Source organism: Hypomesus nipponensis, chromosome 3, assembly GCF_054491055.1.
Source record: "Hypomesus nipponensis isolate SF chromosome 3, ASM5449105v1, whole genome shotgun sequence".
Classification (NCBI taxonomy): Eukaryota; Metazoa; Chordata; class Actinopteri; order Osmeriformes; family Osmeridae; genus Hypomesus; species Hypomesus nipponensis.
In genome coordinates this window covers 10,558,655-10,581,552 of record NC_140363.1, presented here as the reverse complement: position 1 = coordinate 10,581,552, position 22,898 = coordinate 10,558,655, and the positions used below count along the sequence as shown (strand labels likewise).

Sequence of the window (22,898 nt, the reverse complement as noted above, 5' to 3'; positions counted from 1 at the left end):
AAGCTATAACTATTGACCTGAGACCCCAAAAAATACAGTGAATCCCTCTTTAAACAATATAGCTAAAATATACATTTAACAACTAATTGTTAGAAACAGGGTGATAGGTGAATAAAATCATATCTTGAAGAGTACAACTTTTAGTTGGCGTCATTCAATATATGATACACAACAATACACAATCAGGCCTGCTCACCATATGGGCCTGAAAAATAAGTGGGTTTTGTTTGAAACAAAGAACCAAGAGGTAAACAATAGATTTGAAACGGCTGTCGGAGAGCAAGAGTATTTTTGTCTGGCTTCTGTGTATTGTTCTGTTCGAAGGGATTCCTTCGGAAAAGCTCTGCTTTTCTCTCTCGCAGCAATTAGAGGAGATTTGGGAGAATGATGTGCAGAGTAGCAACAAGAGGAGGAAAATAAGCCTGCCGCAAGATACACAAATATGCTAGCGTCTCTGTCTCTCAGTAACACCCTTCCATGCTCACCCCCCCCCTCTTCTCTTCCACATCCTCTCTTCATTTCAGCCCTGCCATCCTTCTGACCCCCCTACTTCCTAACAACACACACACACACAAACGCACGAATATGCACATGCACACGCCTCCTCCACCAATCACATCACTGACGCCAGGACATCAATTCTCGCAAGTCGCCGAAAATTACCATGCATGAATGCAAAAAAGCCTGATCAGGAGTAATTAACACGGCTTCATATGCAAATTTTATTAATGCAGAACTACAAAGTCATTATGCAAATGAAACTTTCGTCAAGCCTCTTGACAAATATTCAGAGCTCCAGCCAGGGAGCAGGTTTTGCTCTCCCTCCCTCTCTCTCTCTCTCTCTCTCTCTCTCTCTCCCTCTCCTCTCTCTCTCTCTCTCTCTCTCTCTCTCTCTCTCTCTCTCTGTTCTCTCTCTCTCTCTCTCTCTGTTCTCTCTCTCTCTCTCTCTCTCTCTCTCTCTCTTCTCTCTCTCTCTCTCTTTCTCTCTTTCTCTTTCTTTACCTCTTAACCTCTCCTTTCCGCCCTACCTCCACCTCCCTTTCTCCCTCTTTCTCTCTCTCGCTCTTCCTCCCTCCCTACCCGCCTCACTCTCTGTCTCCCCTTTTCTCTCCTTGACTCACCCCCCTTGTAACTCTCTGTCTCTCTCTCGGCCCCTCTCTTTTTCTTTGCCTTATTTTTTATGGCATAGCGGAGAGAATGTATGACAAGTCTGTTAAGTTATTTTAGACTTGAGGGATGGCAGTGTTTTTACGGGGTTTGGCGGATTAGCATTGGATAGCGCTGATGGCTAAGAGTGTGTATGTATGTGTGTGTACGTGTGTGTGATTAGAGAGCTGGCTGAGGCTAATGGCTGTTTGGCTGTTTGGCTCTGGAGCGAGGTAATGAACCTGTGATTCAGGGGGGGAAGACGAGAGGATGGAGAGATGGAAGGGAGGGAGGGAGGGGGGCGAGAGAGAATGTATGAATATGCATGAGACTTGCTGGCTTTGATGATTAAAGAAAATTTTAATATTTAAATGAGTGCATGCAAAGTGATTAACTCGGGGAAGAGGCAACGAGGCAAAAATCGCAAAAAGGATTTTGAAGATGCTAAGAAGTACATAAGATGCAGCTTTCCCTTTTTATGCTGTATTAATGACTAAAACGGTTTCTCTTTCTTATCCTCACCCTCTCTCTCCCTCTCTCCCTCTCTCCCTCCCCAGACTTTCTCACTGTGTTTCCTTTAAGGCATTTTTTCCTCAGCTTTCTTCTTCCTAGTGTCTGGACTCAGTCCAGGGGGTAGAATGAGGGGCCCATCTTAAACCAGGTGTAAAGGTACACTTTTCCAGATTAGGAAGCAGTGGATGGAGAAGGGGGGGGGGGTCATCAAATAAATCGCATGCGTCGGTGTGAACTCTTTAAGGTGATCTAATTGCTAGAGCAGCAAGTCTCTATGCACACACATACCAAACACACACACATGGTCCACGGAGTAAGTAACTACTGTGAACTGCCAGTTCACTTGGTGAATTTGGACTTAATTATTGAGATCAATAAGAATGGCAAATACTTGACGTGTGTCTCTGTACGTGAAAATGAGTTAGTTTGATGTTTGTGTGCACATTTTAGTATCCACAAGCATTCCAACTAGGAAGTTCAACTCCTCAATACCTGTTAAATATGTATCATGTTTGCGCACACACACACAGGCAGACACACTTGCCTATTCATGTGCATTAGAAGTTAAAAAAACTCTCTGATCAGAACATTCCCAACAGCATTGGAAAAGTCAGAAGGGAGAGAGGAGGAGGAGAGAGAGAGAAAAGGGCCGAGAGAGAGATAAGGACAGAGAGCAAACTGAAACAGTGTGTTTGTGTATGCACACATACTTGTTTGCGCATGGACAGAGATGAGGGAGGGGGGGGAAGAGAGGGAAAGAGACAAAAGTGAGCAATTACCACTTCAGAAAGCGTCCGCTTGGTTCCAGCCTCTCCTGGTGTTATTGGAACAATAGAACAACAAGAGCACCAGTCACGGGTGGAGAGCATGTTCAATCAAACTGACATTGACTAGACCTCACATAGCAATCTCCAGATATTAACTGATGCTGGCATGGCCCAACCCTAGCTGTATCATAACCCTGGTCATAGCCACACCTTTGTGCATTTTAGGTGTGCATTGGCGTTTGGAAGATCTTTGATTTACAAACACATGGTCAGTGTTATTGCAACACATTTTCACCATCTCACTGCCAGTCCTGTGCTATAGATTATTAAAGAAGGGTACAGGTGTGCATGAGTTAGTGTGTGTCTGCGTGTGTGTCGGTGTGTTTTTGTGTGCGTAAGTCTGTTCTCCTGTTTAAGTGTAAAATGTCTGGATTGAGACAAGCTTCCTTGATGACAATTTCCTCTAACTTCTGAGAGGTGTGTGTGACTGTGAGTGTGCGTGCGTATATATCCTCAAGGCGAAAAGGACATTTGATATTATCGAGACAGAGAGAGAGAGAGAGAGAGAGAGAGAGAGAGAGAGAGAGAGAGAGAGAGAGAGAGAGAGAGAGAGAGAGAGAGAGAGAGAGAGAGAGAGAGAGAGAGAGAGAGAGAGAGAGAGAGAGAGAGAGAGAGAGAGAGAGAGAGAGATAGAGATAGGGGGACGAGATAGATAGGGAGAGAGACCGAGTTGTGTGGAAGAAAGAACAAGAAGCATGAATAATAAGGTAAAAACATCCTTCACATCAGCAGTGCACATTTTACATGAGCCTGGCACGCTGGCATGCTGTCAGACAGCTGGCACGGGGGAAGACATTCTGACGGAACACCATTCTCTGGGCACAGTGTCAGACATAGGGAGGCGGATAGCTGAGTTGAACAGGAAGTCAAATTGGCATGCCTGTGTGCGCGTGTGTGTGTGTGTATGTGTGTGTATACAACGAATGTGTGACAATGTCTGTATCTGTCTCTATGTGTGAATCTGTCTGCGTAGGTACACATGTGTATGTGTGCGTATCCGTATAAAGGCGAGCGCGTGTGTGTGTCCTGGCAGTCGATGCACACCTTGTAAGGTGCTCCTCAGAGACAGAGTGTGGCAGTCAGTCGGGAGAGAAGCCGTGGTGTTTGAGGTAAATATCTTTATAAATATAGCAGTGAGTCTCATGAAATATTCAGGGAGTTCTGGTGAGACCTAGGTCAGATATGACTCCCCCCCCCCCCCTCTCTCTCTCTCTCTCTCTCTCTCTCTCTCTTCTCACGCTGCACACCTGTTAGCAGTGTAAACCTTGGCAGACTTAAAGATGGATATAAGAGGGGGACAGGAAGATAGTAGGAGCGACAAACAGAAGGAGAGCGTCGCTGGGTTAGGAGAGGAAGAGCAGGCTAAAGGGTACAAGTCACATCCAGGAAATCAAATGGACAGAATCAAGGACAAAACAAACGGGACTCAACTGCAATTTCAATTGTATAATACAAAAGACGCTACAAATTCCAAAGCCACGATGCCCGAAGACGGTATTTCCTCTCCTCATTCAGCAGCATCAAGACTCCTCAGCTCTCCCTTCACCTCCACAACATTGAGCTTTGCTACTTTACATTCCAAAATGTAATTACTTGTTTGCATCAAAAGATGCTCAACCTTGTGTTGTCTTTATTATTCCAGCTATTCAACTGAACCGGTGCCCTGAGTAGAAAACACACAAGCACACGCTTGTAGCCATCAGCGACACACAATACACATCATGTTAAAAAGGTGCTTTCAATCACCTTAGAAAAGGGTTTCTGCATTTCCATTTTGATCATATGTGTATGTTTTTCATTCTTTCTCTCTCTTCCTCTCCAGCCCTGTTCAAGTGGACCGACGTAAAATATCTAAATTAAAACCCTGCTTGACAAGTGTTTAAGAGGTGCAAACCACCATGTCAGTGACTGTTAAAGCTCTTTGTGTGCAGGGTCTGAGGGAGGCTCCCTCTTTCTCTCTCTCCATCTCTGTCTATGTCTCTCTCTCTTTCTATCTCCTTGTTGATTTCTTCCGCCCAGCCTGAACCTCTCTCTCAGCATGGACGCATATGAAAACCACTTCCTCTCCTATCTATGACAACCACACAGGCCTCCAATCAATTAGCAATTAGTAAGCTGTACTCTGAAAAATGTTCAGGATGCTCTTGATGTCATTCAGTCCACGAAGGTATGACCAAAGACAATTACTTTTCTCCTCCCCCTTATATGTTGATTGGTTCAAGATTGAATATCTCTCAACAATCTCATTGGTCTAAAATCTGGGAAGATGTTTTAGATCCCCCCACGACTTCAGTGTGTGCAATACAGTGAATATTTGATTTAATTAAGGCTTATTAAACATAATTGCATTTCACCGAAACTTAAGACAGCTCCAGATAACGACGTGAGAAACATTTGAACTCCAGCCTCAAGTGGTTCCTCTTCAATAGCGGGGGTAGATAACGTTGACTTCCCTTGCCATGCCAAGGGAGAGGGAGGGAAGGAGGGAAAGTGTTTGTCTATGAAAGAGTGTGTGGTAGGAGGTATAAAGGCATTAACTTTCTCTGTGCAGTACATACTGAGTCTATCCCATACACCTTTAGATCAAAGAACTATAATTATTTTTTTTTCATATAAAAAGCTTCAAGGAGAAGAGTTACAGTGATCTTGAAAAATTGAAGAAATAAGAGAAGGAGAAAGAAAAAGAAGAGTATAAGGAGAAAAGAGTGTTGTAAAGGTCTTCTCTGCCATGTGGTCTACAGTAAATCCATGTCTGATGTTTATCTCCAGCACAGGTAAGAGGAGAGGAGATAGGGGAAGGCAAGGCCGACTTAAAGGTGGATGTGCTGACAACAGAGAGCTATGAGTCTGATAAACAAGTTGCCTGTCTGCCTGTCATAGTCTATTCTACTGATTTATAGCCACCCCCACCCCAGCCCCCAAAATGCATTTGGGTAAAACAAAGGTCTTCAGAATATGTAACACAATTCATGTCACTTTTCCGAAAACGGCACCTATCATGTGACAGGAAGTAAGTGTTGAGACCAGCCCCTTCCCTTGTCAATCAGCCGGAAGGTTCTGAGGCAGTGATGTGGTGGGAATTGGCGTATGAACAAAGCTTTAGTGGACTCCTGACTGCCAGCCCGGGCGGCGTGTCCAGGGTCAGATGGAGAGAGGCAACTGACAAAACTGGTGTTTGATTTGAGACACAAAACAATGTAGGTGCCACTGCCCCCTCAGCCCTGTAAGGAGATAATGTTGTTCCTCCAATCTGATTTTTTTGTGATTTTGTGAACGCTGAAAAACATCTCTCCCTCTCTCTCAGTCTTTCACACTTTTTTTCCCTCACTAGAGGCTGACAGACGGATATATTGAGGAGAGAAAAAAAAGAAGAAAAAAAGAGAAATTCATGAAAAATGATCGGTGCTTTGGAGAGCACCGATCATTCTAAGACTGGCTCGGTGCGAGAGAGTGTGAGTTTGATGTGTGTTTGTGGATGTACTGTTTGTGTGTGTCTGTGTGTGTGTGTGTCTGTGTGTACCTTATTTTTTTCCATTTTCCATTTCATGTGGGGAACAAATGGAAGTGGAAAGGTTTAGCATAAAAGAATACTTTAACCTGCTGGGAGGCAATTACAGAGCGTTGTCGGCTACGCGGGCGCTGGCGTTTTAGCCCGGTGCACAAGCTGACATTCAGGCTTCTTAATCACTTTCTGAGGACGCCTCCTTCTCAGTATTTCCTTGCCTTGACACCAGATTCTTTCTACTTCTCCCTTTCACTCCTTCTCTGTTTTTCCCATTCAGTCTTCCTTGATCTCACTAAAGACCCTTCCTAATGAAAACTTAACTCAGAGAAAACAACCAAAAATGGTTTTCAAAGGCAAAGTCATATTTCAATGTACATTTTATTATTTATCTAGAGGTGGCAAGAGAACGTGCTCAAAATAAAATGTGAGCTTAACCAAAAATAAGAAAATGTGAATCTTTTTTTAAGAAGAATTTTGTGCTTTTTGGAACATAATTCAAGTGGAAATTATAAAATAGGGGTTAAAATGAGGGTTAATGAAAACATAAAATGTTATTACTGTAACATAGTTTACTGTTGGTGCAGTACACATCCAATTGAACCGCTATTATGTTTTGGCTTTTAATGTGAGAATTATTGCTTAGTATGTTATTAAGAAATATTGTGCAATTTCACTGTCCGACTTAACCACAGCTAATACCAGACATTGAGTTATTCTCACAAAGTGCAAACAATAAGATCTAGATTATGTTAATAAAAAAGCTTTTTTGTCAACAAAATGCATACACATATACATAATGTGTCTCATTAATATGACCTCAAATTAACAATACCAATCAATTAGTGCACATGCGTGAGCAGATTTCTGAACACTGCAGCAGCTGTGTCATATCATTAAGTACTGGCCTATTTGTGTCCTTTCTATATTTCTTCCCCCTTTGAGAATATATGTGTCAAATATGTGTCAAATGAAAACACTATGAAGCTTAAGCTTTTTTTTGAGCAAACATTGTAACAATCCTCCAACAAAAACACTGAATATGTATTTGCTGTGAGTCAAAAACATATTTGTCATGACATTGCCCAGAGAGCGGTTAGAAAGTTCTATCTTGGCCAGGAGGAAAGGGTCAGGACAGGCCTCAGAGGTGTAAGAGAGAGTAGCATGGTTGTAAAATATTGATGAATTCCCCTCCCCCCAAACAGTAGTTTACAGCTTGGGCAAAACCACAGAACAGCACACTTAGGAGCTAGCTACTCAGTAGCTACATGCTAATACACTCTGAAGTAGATGTACTAGTCCACTCAGAAGATGTAAAGACACATTAACAGGTAGAGGTAGTAATACACTTAGTACTGCCGCACTACACATACTGTAGTGTGGGGAATGTGTTGGTACTATTCAAATATGTTGTATTGTGAATGTCAGTGTGTCTCTGACTTGATCTGCAATGAAAGTGTGCGTGTTTTCACTTCCAATGGCTGTCTAAACAAGAAAGTAACAAATATGCGATCAGATGATGGGTAATTGTATCCCTTCCTTTTATCAGGAACATTTAAACTCTTGAAGTGTAACGACAGCTTTGGATAATTGACCTCTGGTGCCGCAAGTTAGCTTCATAAATAACTATTTCAGACCCGACTATGAACAAAAAACAAGGACAAAAATGGTGTTGTAAGCCTCTTCCTGCTCCCACCTCCCCCGGTGATCGTCCATGCCGGAATATTATTTTATGAGGCCCATTTCACTGAGTTCCCTCCGGGTTCTATGCGAAGGACTTGATGGGCGCTGTTTTGAAAGATAACTACTCAAGCTCTTCTTCCCTGCCTGCAGCTGGTCTCAAACTAAACTACCTCTTTACCCCACAGAATAGGAAACTAGACTCTTTTTAATCCCTTTTATGCACCCCCCCCTCCTTTTTTTCTTTGCCTATTTGAATTTTAATGAGCTTTTCACCTTTTTAAGCAGCTGGGCTTAGTCTGGATTTCTCACTGAAAGTCAGGGCAAGTCTCTCCCTCTCTCTTTTTGTCACATTTGAAGCAGTTTGTTTCAACCAGCCAGTCCTGGGGGGGGGGGGGGGGGGCGTAGAGGCCCTGAGTGGGTAATGTGTAGTTCCTTCTGCCACCACGCCCCCCCCCCCCCTTCCCTCACTGTCTCCCCCATACCCACCCATACACACACACACACCACTGAAAAACGACCCCTCTGTATTCACACCCTCTCCCACCTCCCTCTCTCGCCTCTCTGTCTCTTCGTCTCTGGGTAAAGTACACCATCACAATCTCTCCAGGAAGCCCTCTCAGTCTACCAGAGAGGTAAATGAGCATGAGTGTGAGGGAGGGGGAGAGTCGGCAAGGTGCTGTTGTTGTGTGTTTGTGGGCGTGTGTGTGTGTGTGTGCACATGTAATAGGCTGAGTAGACAAGGAGAGGGGAAGGAGGCATCTCTATTTGGTGTCCTTGTTACTGAGTACGCGTTTGCCTTTTTCCCCAGTGCTGTGTATGGGCCAGACAGAACGGAAGACTGACAGAGAGAGAACCAGGAAGTGACAGCCTATGACACAACCAATGCCAAATCATCCCAGATCATATTTACTTTCAAAACCCTTCTACCTCCCTCTCCCCAAGACACACGTTTGTGTCACGCCACGCCCTATTCGACAATCCCAATACTGATTCTATGGAGCACATGTATCCGTGTGACCCTTACCTGCTGGAAGATTCTCTTGCTTCGGGCAAATTCCTTTGCTGGGCGTCCTCCTCCCCGCTCTCTCTCTTCCCTCCTCGTCCTCCTCAGGTGTCACCTGGATTCCGATTTCCACCGGTTCGACCACTTTGCGAAGCTCGCCGATGCCGTTGCGTTGGTGGTGGGGATGATGATGGTGATTCTGGCTCAGGTGATGTGTCTGGCGATGGTTGGGCGCAGAAGACAGGCCGCCGTTCCCTCCACCGCCCCCTCCCCCTCTGAGGTCGGTTATCTTCTCGTAGCAGCCGGCGGGCGCCAGGCCGTGGCACTGCTTCTTCTTGTGCTCGATGAAGAGCAGGATGTCGCCCAGCGGGAAGTTGGTCTGGCACTGTCCGCAGGTCAAGAGGTCGTGGTCGCCGCGTAGCTCGGCCGGCAGGCCGTCCACCAGGCTGGGGTCGAGGGGGTGGGGCAGGCCCAGCGCCAGGGCTTGGGCCTGTGGAAGGGAGAGGGCGTGGGAGAGAGGGAGGGCCTCGGAGAGGATGGCGCCACCGTCCACATGGTCAGTCTCTGCTGCGAGACGGAGGAGAAAAAGAAAGAGTCAGAGAGAGAGATAGAGACAGAGAGAGAGAGAGAGAGAGAGAGAGACAGAGAGAGAGAGAGAGAGAGAGAGAGAGAGAGAGAGTCAGAGAGAGAGAGAGAATCAGAGAGAGAGAGCAGGAGGGAAAGGGAAAAAGAGAAAGTATTATTAAAGTTGCATGTTGAAAGGGTTAGGGTTAGGGTTAGTGTATTTCAGGTGGTGATATCTTAATAGGAGTCTGCTTATAACCTCTTTGTGTACACATTCTCTCAAGATTACAAGGTAGGGAGCTCATCTTTCAGGCAAGTTCTGTACTTGTATAAAGATCCAGTAGGTCTTGCTTCACAGTGGAACAGAGAACTCCTGGGTAAAGACTCGCTTGTTTTGCTGAGGAGACAGTTATTTTCAGTTTCCCCCTGATTGCCGCGACGACCACACACCTGGCAGAGCCTTCTCGGTGTGTGTGTGTGTCTCTCTTGCTCACACACACACACACACTCAGGCGAGTGGCGGACATTTTGATAAATCTGCATGTGTGGGGCTGGGAGCAAGCAGAAAAGTCACAGTGCTATAAATATGCAGCTTCGAGCTGGAGACAGAGGGATGGAGGAAAAAAAAGAAGTGAATGAAAAGAGATTTAAAAAATTCTAGTTGCACAAAGTAAAAAGAAAGACAAAAAGAGAAAGTAATAAAAGAGGAGGGAGGGAGGGGTCGAGAATACAGAAATAGACAGAGAGAACAGACAGGAGGCGAAGGAGGGGAGGATGAATGAGAGGGATTGCAAGAGGAGGGGTGTTTGCACGGCCGCCAAAGCATGAAGCTATGCAGAAGTGCAGGTTGATTCCATCACCCAGATAAACAGAACCTTAAAGGTTGTTCTTTGTCACACACACTCTAACCCCCTCTCCGTTCTCCTGTCACAAAACACTCTTTGTCTCATTACACTGAACATCTCCATTTCTCCCCCCCCCCCCCCCCATTACCCTTCATTTTGAATTCACATTTGAACACTTCTCGAACATAACGTCTCAAATGTCCGGGTGCCATCACCACACTGCGTAAATGCCAGGTGAGGGTTAACGAGAAGCACACTCATTAAAGAAGGCAGGGAAAAGCCCGACTGGGACAAGCCAGTGTACAGTACACCCACCTCTTCAACCAGAGCAGACACACAATCACACCATCTCACAAATCATACAATCACCCCTTGAGCTGACAGTTTACGCACACACGCACACACCCTCGCTTCTCTCCACACTTACATCCTCACACGCACCCCTCCCCGCCTCTGAACTGTTAGAGATGAAACTACTTTTTTCTGACGGACAGTTTGCTCACAGGGCGCCATTTCCTGCGCGTGTTGTACTGCGACCCTCCTGACCTCGACTCGCCGAAGCGCATGTCTCCACCCGGCACCGAGCACTAACCTCAGCTGCAGCTGTTACAGCCTCGTTCTGAGCAGCCCTGAGCGAGTATGAGAGTGTGTGTGTGTGTGCTCGCCTGAGTGAGTGTGTGTATGTCAATGCCTTTGATTGTGGCAGGCTGTGTGTGTGGGGGGGGGGTGGGGTGTGTGTGTGCGAGTGCGTGCGTGCGTATGTGTCCTACTGTATTCGACCACTCTCTGGTTCAGATTTAAGCGTGCAGAGAGTTCTGTTTGTAGATGCGTGAGGCCAAACATAAACTGTGATGCTATCGCAGGAACTCTGGGTAAGATGTTATCCACACACACCAGCGGCAGAAGGCCGGTAGAGGAAGAGAGGAGAGGGAGGGAGGGAGGGGCAGGGTGAGCACCAAGGTAGACAGACAGAGAGTGAGGGAAGAAAGAGGGTGTTTTGGTGCCACACTGTCGTCATCACCACGACGATGATATTTGACAAACACAGAGGAAGAAACACCTTGTCAGAAACAGAAGGGTGGAGTCCTGGAAGTAGGATTACCAGACCAGGGGGGGAAAACAGGGAGGCAGAAGAATCAGAGGCAGAGCGAGGCAGCGTCGGAGTCAATAGAACAGAACTCCAAGAGAGCCTCGGAGCCCCTGGCAGTGTGCTCAGGTAGCCCTGTTTACATCTCCCCCAGGACTCGCTCTCCTCTCCACTAATTTTAGATGATGGATCACCACCAAGCTGGCCACCCTTCTGCCATTTGTCCACGCTCCAAATTATAAATGCAGACAGATTTGTAATGTCAAGCTGCAGCGGCAGGCTCCAGATGCAAGAGCCCACCTTTGGCATCCATGTTGATTTTTGGCACAGGTTTATTTTCTCACCGTCGGCATTGCCTGTTCGATTTGCTTGTCTAACGCTGTTAAAGGGAGAAAGTTCGTTTCCTCTCATCTGCTTCTTAAGGGCTTTCTTAAATGGCAACTGAACATGAAAAGACGGCTGACAATCGTGTCGCGTTGGGTGGAGGCAGTTTGTGTTTCATCCACGACAGATGCTTTGACATAGGTGAGAAGATCTCGTGTGGCGTTAGAGGAGGGGCGGTATCGTTGGTCCACCATGCCGGCATCTTGTCTACTAAGACATCACTATGTACATGTGACCACTGTGTTGTGTTATAAGACAAGGGGGGGTAACATCAGCTGGCCAGTCTGTGTGTGTTTACATGCCATGACGTGTGTGTGTGTGTGTGGGGGGGGGGGGGGGGTAGGCCTGCGTGAGTGTTTGCATGTGTTCATGTTTCTGTGTGTGTGTGTGTGTGAGTGTGTGTGTGTGTGTGTGTGGGTGTGTGTGTGTGTGTGTGTGTATGCGTGCATATGTATGCCATGGCCTGATCCTAACGACCCCCACACACAGATAGTCAGAGAGCCTAGGAGCCCTGCAGGCAAGACTGGGCCATCTGTGCATCAAATTAGGCTGCAGAGGTTCACGTATGTAAATGAACAGGCCACAGAGATCAGCATACAACAACTCGCTCTAAACAATACTGGAAGAAGACTCTTTGTGTGACCTAGAAAGATGACCACTCCAAGCCTCGGCTCACCATATGGAATATAAGCAGCTTAGAACGTCTCCACTGCTCTGAAAATATGTTAATTATTATCTTAATTAAGGGAGATTCGTGTGAAATCCAAAGTAGAGGAAATACTGACAAATACAAAATGTATTTCCTCAATGATGTCTTATTTTATCACATCACTGAATGTAAGTATAGTATGGCTCTGTTTGACAATCTGAGGGATCGGTTGTTCACTCTTACTCATTTTCTTTAAAAGAGCTTCTGAAGCCTGCTAGAACAGCTCAATCCAAGAACACATTTCTAGGCCAAGCTAAATCAGACGAGATGGGACTAGTCTAGACTAGACTGGAGCTGCAAGTCAACAAAACCAGTAGTATTCAAAACATGAACGGACGTACACCTTCACTACAGTAAGAAGGCAAATTGCCCATTTGTCTTTTCAAAAATATTGTGAAGTTCAACAAGCCATTACAGGTAGCCATTGGTGGGTGAACACACACACACACACACATACATACATACACACACACACACACACACACACACAAACAACCAAACAAACCTTTTTCTAACACCCTTTCTGTACCACCCTGGATAACAACACTGTCTCATAGGTAACAATCTGACTCATTCCCATTGATCATTCATCAAATTCTTCATCTAATTTCAGGAAGAAATGTCAAATGGCATTCATCTTTGTCCAGCACACACCCAAAAAGGGAGGGGGAGGGGGGGGGGGCTGGACAGGCTGCTGCAGACATTAGAAAGCTGTCTTGATAGTTCAGCTCAGGAGACATTGAGTAAAGGTCTACCCAGGGTGTAGGCTGTAATGGTAGCCCACAGTTTTGAAGTTCCTGGGTCTTCTCAGATGTTAAGACCAAACTGACAAGGTATTTTCCAATTATAATTTTGGTATGTATCACTGTCACGCATTATTTGTCAGTTGCACAAGGTGGCCTTGCAAGTCTCCATCTATGCAAATAACAGATGCAAGGATAAAGAAAGCCCGAAACTAAGACCTCATTTAACTTACCTAATAAGGTGTTGAAGTGACTCAGAAAGATCATGCGATTTCCGGTGGTAACGTAAGAACAAAAAATCGACATATGTACAGTAATAATAGGATGTGTTTAAAAACGATACATTGGCAAAACAAGGTATTTTAGCGAGGGCATGGAAAGATGCTGTTGAAGCATTGTTAACTTGCCATTTTCTTGGCTCTGAGAAACTCCCATGATACACTTTGAGATCCTAAAGGAGGAACACAATTGCTACTGACAGGTATTTGGACAATCGTAAAGGAAGTCAGGCAAGGATGCCCAAAAATGCCTGCAGAGTTTAGTTCCAGTTGGTTATGTAACTAACACCTCCAGCAATAGTAGCGATATTCTCAGTTAACTTTTTGCCACGGTCATCTTTCGGCGCGGAGCGGAATGTCAACGTGATGTTTCAGAATACACGTCACGCCATTTATGTACTACGATTTCCCCCTTTTGCTACAAACACCATTAACTAAGCGAAACCACTCAAATTTGCCATGCGGCAACATGCACAGATAAGAAAGCCAGTGTACCAACACAGAGCTGATAACGGTTAAACTCCAACTGCTTTTTTACTTTTCTCTCTTCCGTTAAGCTTTTGTTAGGAAGTGAAGGTCGTTTATTTGAAAAGACACGTATTTTACTTTCTTTATACTGATTTCATATTTTTTTATTTTTTTATTAATAACTAAAACTGTACATGTTGTCATTGAAATCATGAAAGCTTCTGGCCAGATCTAAAATGTAGTGTCTGCTAATTAAAGCCATTCATAGTAGTACATTTGTATAAGAGGAAGGCGGTTTGGAATTGAATAAAACCAAGAGAAAAGTCCTAATCAAACTATAAAGGCAAGAGTTTACAAGTGGGTTTATTGTTTCACTGCTCGTGGTGGCGTCAAACGGCTAGGCTGTCGGCGTGTGAGATTGGAGACAGACACAGCACAAACACACAGGACATATGACAGACACACCTGTCTGGCACACAATTCAAATGACTCAGAGGGCCAAAGCCAAGCATCTAACCCCAGTCTAATATTCACCCACTGTCAATCTTGGTCTCGCCAAACAAGCCTGTTAGTCGGCATACAAACAGATGCTGAGTAACAGTATCACATAGACACACACACACATAAGACGCACACATACATACATACGTAGGACATCCTCATGCACAGCCCAACTAAAACACACACACTAATTCAAACCAGCAGACACACACACCCTGCCCCATTCCGTCTGTGCCAGATCTCAGACAGCGATAGGAGACTGTGACAGGGTCCATACGCGAGCCCGGGAGAGACAGAAGGCGTTTGGACAAACCCTCCAATTCATCCAGCACACAACAAACAAACAGGCCCAGAGAGATGTCACCGCGGCCCGGAACGAGGCACCGTGTCCAGGCTACAACACTCAGCCACCCTGGGCTTCTCCCTGCAGCCGGTGAATGGAACATGGAACATGTGTTAGGGGCGGATGATGTCCAGTATGGCCATATTTGCAATACAAACAAGATGGAACACAGACAACACACAGTAATCTGGAGTACACTTACGTATACTCCAAAACAAACACATTAGTGTGTTTGTGTGTGTGTGTGACAGAGGCAAGATGGGTGTCAATACTGTGGACAGTTAAATCCTCGTTTCCTACAATTTTGTCTTGGATTTTGGAAATTATTTTTGTATTTAAAATATATAGTGAACCTTGAATGCCCACATGTGGGCACAGAGAGAGAGAGAGAGAGAGAAAGAGAGAGAGACAGAGAGAGAGAGAGAGAGAGAGAGAGAGAGAGAGAGAGAGAGATTTGCAGACACCAAAGTCTAAAGCGTAAATAGTAGGGTTACTGTAACAAAGCAGTTAGCTCTGTAGTTAGTAAGACAAACTTCTCAACCGACCAAGTCTAGTAAGGGTGTAATTTAATATAGCGAGGGTGCAAACATGGAGAGGTCGAGAGATAAGCGGGAAAGGTTGGCAGAGAGAGTGAAAACGAGGGAAGGAGAAAGGGAGCGATAGAAGGAGAGAGAGGGGGAAGGAGAGAGAGGGGGAAGGAGAGAGAGGGCGAAGAAGAGAGAGGGGATGGAGAGACACGAGAAAGAAAGAAGCTGAGAGGGAAGGAGAGAAAGGTAAAATGAGATTAACACAGTGTTGTCTACAGGGAGACAGTGTAAGCAGGGCTAACACTCTATCAGAGCTGGCTCACCAGGGGAACATTAGTGGATGTGTGGATGTGTGTGTGCGTGTGTGTGTGTGTGTGTGTGTGTGTGTGTGTGTGTGTGTGTGTGTGTGTGTGTGTGTGTGTGTGTGTGTGTGTGTGTGTGTGTGCGTGTGTGTGTGCGTGTGTGTGTGTGTGTAGGAAAGAGAGAAGAGTTGGTTACACTGACTCAAGGCTACAGATTAGAAATGTGAGATTCAGAGGCAGAAATGCATGGATATTAGAAGAGGTAGAAATAAACACACACAGTGTAAATGAGAGATTAGAAAAGGAGATTTGACCTCTTTTACATGCATAGAAATAAAGGCTTTTACTGTAGTATGCGCTAAGTATGTCCTTGCACAAACATATATTTGCACACGCACACACATTGACGTACGCACACACATTCCAGTCCAGCTGTGGATTCCACACTGTAAAACCTCTACAGACATCCTGACATCTCAAGCTGGAAGACACATAAACACACACGAATGCCACACACACACAAGACCTCATACACTTTTCCTAAATGCCCTTAAAGACACAAACAAAGACGCACACTCTCACACAGACACACATGCTCCTCGCTCAACATCAGACTAGGAGTGTGCCTCTCTTCCTTTTCTCCATGAGAACAAAGACGCTGGATATCTGAACGTGAGGGAGGGAGGGGGGGAGGGAAGGGTTGGGGGGGAGAGTGGGGGGAGAATATGCACGTGTATTAATCAGAGTGGCCGGGCAGACATTTTGTAAGATTGCTCAGGGGAGAGCACCACGTCTGGGGAAGGCGATGGGACCGAGGGGAGCTCACCTTGTGTTTCAGCCCTGCATCTGTTTATGTGCCGCCGCATTACCATGTGTTCCGTGTCAAACAGGATCTACCTACCGCTGCTTTATCCGCAAATACACGACGACGACATTGAGCGGAAACCTAGAGCCCAGCGCTGAGATTAGAGGAGCTGAACTTCGTACTTCTAAAATGATACATGTACAATGGGAAACACATTGAAGATTGTTCATTCACAATGTACAGTAGGGATGTTTCCAGTATTTGCCAATCAGTTCTGAAGTTTGTCAGTTGAGGCCAAATCTTTCGATTAAGAGAAAGAGAGAGGGCGGGAAGGAGAGAGAAAGAGAGGGAGAGACACAGAAGAGATGGTTTGCGGATGTTGTGAGGCCAGCTGCCAGCGTCGAGCCGTTGACAGTTGGAGTCGAAACGCGTTGGGTGTTGATGTCGATATCATCAAAGACATCAACGCAGGGTCGTCAGAAAAGGCCTCGCGCAACTTCTAGCTACTCCCCACTCCTTCGCACACACACCCACAGTCTTATAAACAAGCACACACACACATACACAGATGCACACCTCCTCCCCTGCTCTCGCAGACACGCACGTACTCGTACAAACAGACGGACATATCTCTTTCTCAGACCAACACTACTACACATGGCTGCAGCTGCACACACACACACACACACACACACACAACCAGAAAACACACATATACACGTTTACAGTATCAAATGTGCTGCCTTTCTAGTCTCTCTCTCACTAGAACTGCATGAGCCACCAGCACTGACAGACTAAGAGCTCCCCCTAGCAGTGGAAGGATGCACGTCCAGAAAGAGACAGACAGAGAGAGGGGGGAGAGAGAATGGGAAAAAGAGAGAAGGGGAGAGAGAGAGAGAAAGAGAGAAGGGGAGCAAGATCAGTCACATCTGAAGTCCCAGAGTCAGGACAGAGCTAAGAGGTTCAGTGACGACAGACAGACAGCTCACCATCCCTAAAATAAGCAAACCTCCACTCTGGTATGCAAGCTGTGGAGAAAGAAGGAAGGGAAGGAAGGAAGGGGAAAATAGGAAGAGAGAGAGAGAGAGAGAGAGAGAGAGAGAGAGAGAGAAAGAGAGAGGGGGGGGGGTATAGAGTGTGTATGTCTCAGTGAGAGAAAGGTGAGAAATAGAGATGCAGAATGTGTGTGTTTGTGTGTGTGTGTGTGTGTGTGTGTGTAAGAGAGAGAGAGAGAGAGAGAGAGAGAGAGAGAGAGAGCTGCTCTCAGATGGTATTAGGGGCAGGAATAGCGGTCGAACAAGCAGACGTCCTCTTCATCAGAAGAATGAGTTTAGGCATGCTTTTCTGAAGCCTTTGTCTAACACTAAATTATTCACCCACTTGCAAGATACTTTTTTGTGTTTCTGTCTCACCCACACACACACACACACACAGACACGCTATCGGGCTATAAGGTAAATAACACACCTAATGTTACCCAATAACAGGGAGTTGATTTCTGAGGCTTTAAAATGGAAATATAAAGACATTCTTTGTTCCAGTTTTGCTTTAATTGGTTGAATTTAAAAACTTGTTTTCTGATATTCTTACCAGGCACTTGAATAAATAACTGGGTTTTTATACTGTGTGATCATATAGTGTTGTTCGTAAAGAGGCCTTTAAAAAGGTTCGATTGAGCAATATAAAGTATTCAGTTATCTTTTCAAGGGGTGATGATTTTTTAAGAGGAGGACACAGTGTTGTACCCCATGCAGGTGTTTCATTTACGCAAGGCAATATACACACACCGACGGTGACACTTCAATCGCACGTCCAAGTGTACGCCATACCTCTGCTTTGCATCTCAAGGTCCCCCTCCACCCCACTCTCTCTTTCTCCTTCTGTCTCTTTCTTATGCACTTTCCCCCCACTCTCCTCTCTCTCTCTCTCTTTCTCTCTGCCTAACAAAGACGGTGCACAGCAGGGTGTCCCCCTATTTGACAAGGCAAAGAGGAAACGTGCATCTCAAGTGGCCTACTGCAATTTACACACGTCTCTCTCACTCGCTCGGTGTAACATGTGTTTAAAGTGTGTGTAAGCATGTATGTATGTGTGTTTGTGTGTGTGTGTGTGTGTGTGTGGTGCTGAAAGAGAACAGGGGGTTGTGTGTATGTGTACTTGTGAGCGTGGATGTGTGTGTGCGTGTGTGTGTGTCTGTGTGTATGTGCATGTGCGTGCGTGTGTGTGTGTGTGAACAATGTCACCAGCTGAACGGAGCCATTCAACATATTTTTTTCTTCTGTTTATAAATCACTGGTCAGCAATTGTCCTGTTTTTTGTTGAAAAAACAACAACTTTAAAATGGTTTGTAAAAAAATATATAGAGCAATATAAGAAATATTTAAATGATCCACAAAAAAGTTGGATATTCTGATTCAAATTTTCAAGTAGTAGTGGAGGTCGCACGATAAGTAACAACAAAATGTGTTGGGCTGAAAGAAAATATATATTTGATAATGTAGTACTGGTGGTGTAGAACTTTAGTTCCTTAGTGCCAAAACACACACTTCAACACAAATGAACACATAGAACTGTACCTAAAACTGGCTTTGACACAGAGGAGAATCCAAAAGGAAAAGCAATACTTAGCTCACACTACATACCACAGATGACATGTTGATTATGCCTTGCGCTCACACACACACACACGTCTTAACACACACACACACATCTTAACACACACACACACGCTTAAGCCCACACATTTACTACATTCCCAAGACCTCCCCCTGAAGTCAAATAGTGGAAATGACAGAGGAGATAAAACATTTCTTTACTGGTGCTATATTTATATTTCACTTTTCCAGAGACCTAACCAATCAAATCTGCCCCAAGAGCATTTTTTAGAAAACTCAACAGACATTTTAAATGGTTCACTATTACCATATACTTAAAAGTATAAAGTTCTCAATTTTACCTTCAAAATAGTCTTAAAAGTGTATTAGACACATAATAAACTGCTTCAAATACCCTCTCTAAGGGCACAATATAACACAATAAACAGATAATGGTAAGGCTGTGTACGGATGTGTTCATGTTCATGCAGATATCTGTATGTGGGTGTACATGTGTGCGTGCATGTTTTCACTTTTCGACTGGTTGGACCTGCTGAAGATGAATACTTAATAGTACACAGACAGCTCACTGCCTGCGTTCCATTACCCAGATCTGGATGTGTTGCATGGAGGCATGTTGAGGCGCACAAACACACACTCATGCAAAGAGTCATCTGTATCAAATGCGTACACACGTGAACGTCTTTGTTGTTTTGACACCAGTATGTGTATGTGTGTGTGTTTAGCTTGAATTTTCATTCATTAGCAATGCACTCACAGCCTCTCGCTCCTACCACAAACTGCCTTCTCTTTGACAGGGGGGCAGGAGACATCCAGGCCCTGCAGTGTGTGTGAGAGTGTGCGTGCGTGTGTGCGTGTGTGTGTGACACTCTATACTTGTTTATACTGTATGTACATACTCCACATACATGCATACATGTGTGGATACAGGTGTATTACTGCATAGCGTAGAACATCTACCTTAAACTGGAGACGTCGTACACTTGCTTTACATTTGCCACACAGCCATCTCAGTGGAAAGTCAAAGGAGAGTTTAAGTCAGCGATAGTTGGCCATGCTCGCCCCTTCCAGAGGCGATGACAGAGCTGTTATTTGAATTCATTTGAATGCCAAGGACAACAATGGAGAGAGGATACTGTTTGGGACTGCACGGTTGAGGATGTAATCTCAGTTCTCAGATTAATAGTAGCTGACTGACTGACTGACTGACTTAATGACTGACTGACTAGCTGGCTGATTGGCTCAATAGACAAATGTTATCCAGAAGATGTAGTAGGCTGACTGTGAAGTAGACACTGTGCTAGTTGACAAGCACACACACACACAATGCAGACATACACACACAGTTAAGCGTGCGCACAGACTGACAGCACCTCCACACATGCACACACAAGCCCATAAAAAGTAAAAGTGGTGTGTGAGAGAATGTGCAGAGTATACAATCTTAACCCAGAACAACAGAAAACACATTTGAAACAAATGACATCAGTGGGCTCTGTTATGAGTTAAGGTGGATTTAGGCAACAGGACTTAAGGCACACAGGAGGAAAAATTTGACTTCAGGACATTGCTCCATTCACATCTTTAAAATCCTTTAAACATATTTTTTATTTGGTTAGGTCTATTCAAGCTCTGCAAGAGGTGGCTTAAATTGTCACACATTTGGGGGAAATTAGCCCTTTAAAATTATCTGTACATTTTGAGTTGCAGCAAAAACGGAGCGAAATTTAATAAAGGAATGTGTTTAATTATTGACATAGATGCATAAGATAAATGCAGGCCTCCGTTTGCGTTGTTTTCCCACGTCTTCATGCCACCTCTCTACTCTCTGATCTACACGGTACGGCTCGTCGGAGACTGGATAAGAGCTATTACGGATCAGGCACTTCACGTGCAACCCAATGTTTCCCTTGTCAGCTGAATGTCCACCTTTCTTTATAAGTACTTCAGTTCCAATTTAGGTCAAAGAGCACGGTCGTTACATTAAAGGACACGTAGACAGACTCCAAAACGTTTGCAGAACTCAACGCTTCCAATTCAAAGTAGTCTGTATGTGGGTATTTAGCCTATGCCTGACTTCAAGCTGTGACAACGAAACATATCTCAACATTGCAAAGTTCACTTAAAAAACAATAAATGGTTATTGTCTTTGTCTACATGATTAAGATATATATTAGCTATATATTAACCTATATATTCTTCTCTCTAAATATGCATTTGTTTTTACGCCATAGGCTGTCTGTATCTATCGATTAAGTCAAAATGCTTTAAATTAGCAAAGCTGAAAACATAACCGTAATGGAAATTCCCTTCGGATGTAAAGACGTTCAATCTCAGACAATAAGGTTGGTGGTATGCGTTGATATACCTCGGTGGCGCGAGAATATCTGACTAGTGCAGAAGCAGGGGGAGGGGGGAACTATCATATTTATATATTTAAATTGTCTGAGTAATGTAAGTTTGTAGTCTTTGAGTATTTTCAAACCACCGCTCCAAGACGTAGGCATAGTGTTCATTCAAAGCACATTAGTTGCAAATGTAGTAGTTTGAGAGAAAATCGTTTTTAATTGATTTGGCAAAATGCATTGAGAGTAGGCTATTGAGCTTCTGAAACACAACACCCTAAAAGAAATAGAATCTTGCCATCATATGTCTCATTGTTGTAATCATGTTATTTAATTTTTGAGAATTATTTTGATGGAAATTTGTCTTCAAGTTCAAGATAGTATGTTCGAGTGCATGTTCTCTAAGATTAAGTGGATACAATTAGTCATCCGTATCAAGTCATCCTCCTTGTCTGTATCAGAAATTATAGTCAAAATTAAAATATGAAATATAAGGAGTATTCACTTGCTCTCATACATACAGAGTTTGTCTGCACTCACAAAGGTAGCCGACCTGCGTGGCCTAAACAGCACCTCAAAATCGACACTTCAGATCGTCATGTTTAGATTTTAAATTATGTCAAACAATGTTTGAATTATATTGTGTTTGTTGCCTCTCTGCATGTATATTGCTTACCTTGTCAAAATGAACATTTCATGTTCAACCAATTGGCTACTTTTTTATCAAGTTTTAATGAATGGTAAGCATCTCAAAGTAATAACAATGTATTGTATACATGTATATATATATATATATATATATATATATATATATATATATATATATATATATATATATATATATATATATATATATATATATATGCATTTGTATTTAAATTGTAGAATCACGTTAAACTTCTAAAACTCATCTTGAATTACAAAAAATTACACAGTCACCGGTTTTCTTTATCATCTAATGAAACTTAGTTCAAAACTGTTTCTTCTTAGTTGATTTTACGCACTGATAAAACACTATTGTCGATATACTGTTTAAGACAGAAAAGGTCCTGAAATCGCTTTAGAACTTAATGTGAATGGCACATAAGATATTCTTCAGTTTGATTGAGATTGAAAGTCAGGTACTTACGTGCTATTAATTCTCTCTGTGACACGTGCTGCGGGTTCCCCTGCTTACGACGGGACATTGCCCTGGCATTTACAGTGGCATCGCCCGGAGACCTGCACTGTAAAGAGTCGGCTCGATTCCCTCCTATTGCGTCCCTAAACTTGTCCCGGGACCTCCACAAAAGAGACGTTGCTCCTGCGCTCGCACCGCCGGCCGTGGTGGGTTGAACAAGCGTCGTGCTGGAGGGCTAGGGGTCCGTGGGTCGGAGATGTCTAAGTGTCTTTTGCGCTTCTCCTCTTCGGTCCACTGTGAGAGCGCTTTTGCCGTGTGTTGAGACCACGGATAACCCGGCTACACCTTTCGCTTTTGCACTGCGTCTCTACACAACTCACACCATTTGGCAAAGGTGTAAGAAGAGAGAGATCTGTCCGAGTCCCCCCAAAAGGGAATGAAAAACAGGTAACAGAAGGTGGGAAAAAATATCCTTGATGTTTCACGCTTTGCTGTGAGTGACAGGTAGGATCAAACCCAGGCGAGTGTCCCCTCCACCTTCTGAGAAAGAAGAATCAGAATGCGGTGGTCAGTGCGCGCGTGGGTAGG

At 44.3% G+C, this 22,898-nt stretch overlaps 1 protein-coding gene across 1 annotated transcript in view; it reads right to left on the bottom strand.

The window, feature by feature from the left end:
* The window catches only part of bcl11ba (BCL11 transcription factor B a), a 47,466-nt gene extending 25,089 nt beyond the window's left edge, over window positions 1–22,377 (bottom strand). The window contains exons 1-2 of the mRNA XM_084683268.1: window positions 22,320–22,377; window positions 8,696–9,241 (exon numbers count right to left, since the gene is read on the bottom strand). Of these exons, the coding sequence (XP_084539394.1) occupies window positions 8,696–9,241; window positions 22,320–22,377 (604 nt within the window). The remainder of the gene's footprint in view (window positions 1–8,695; window positions 9,242–22,319) is intronic.
* Window positions 22,378–22,898: the final 521 nt, after the last annotated feature.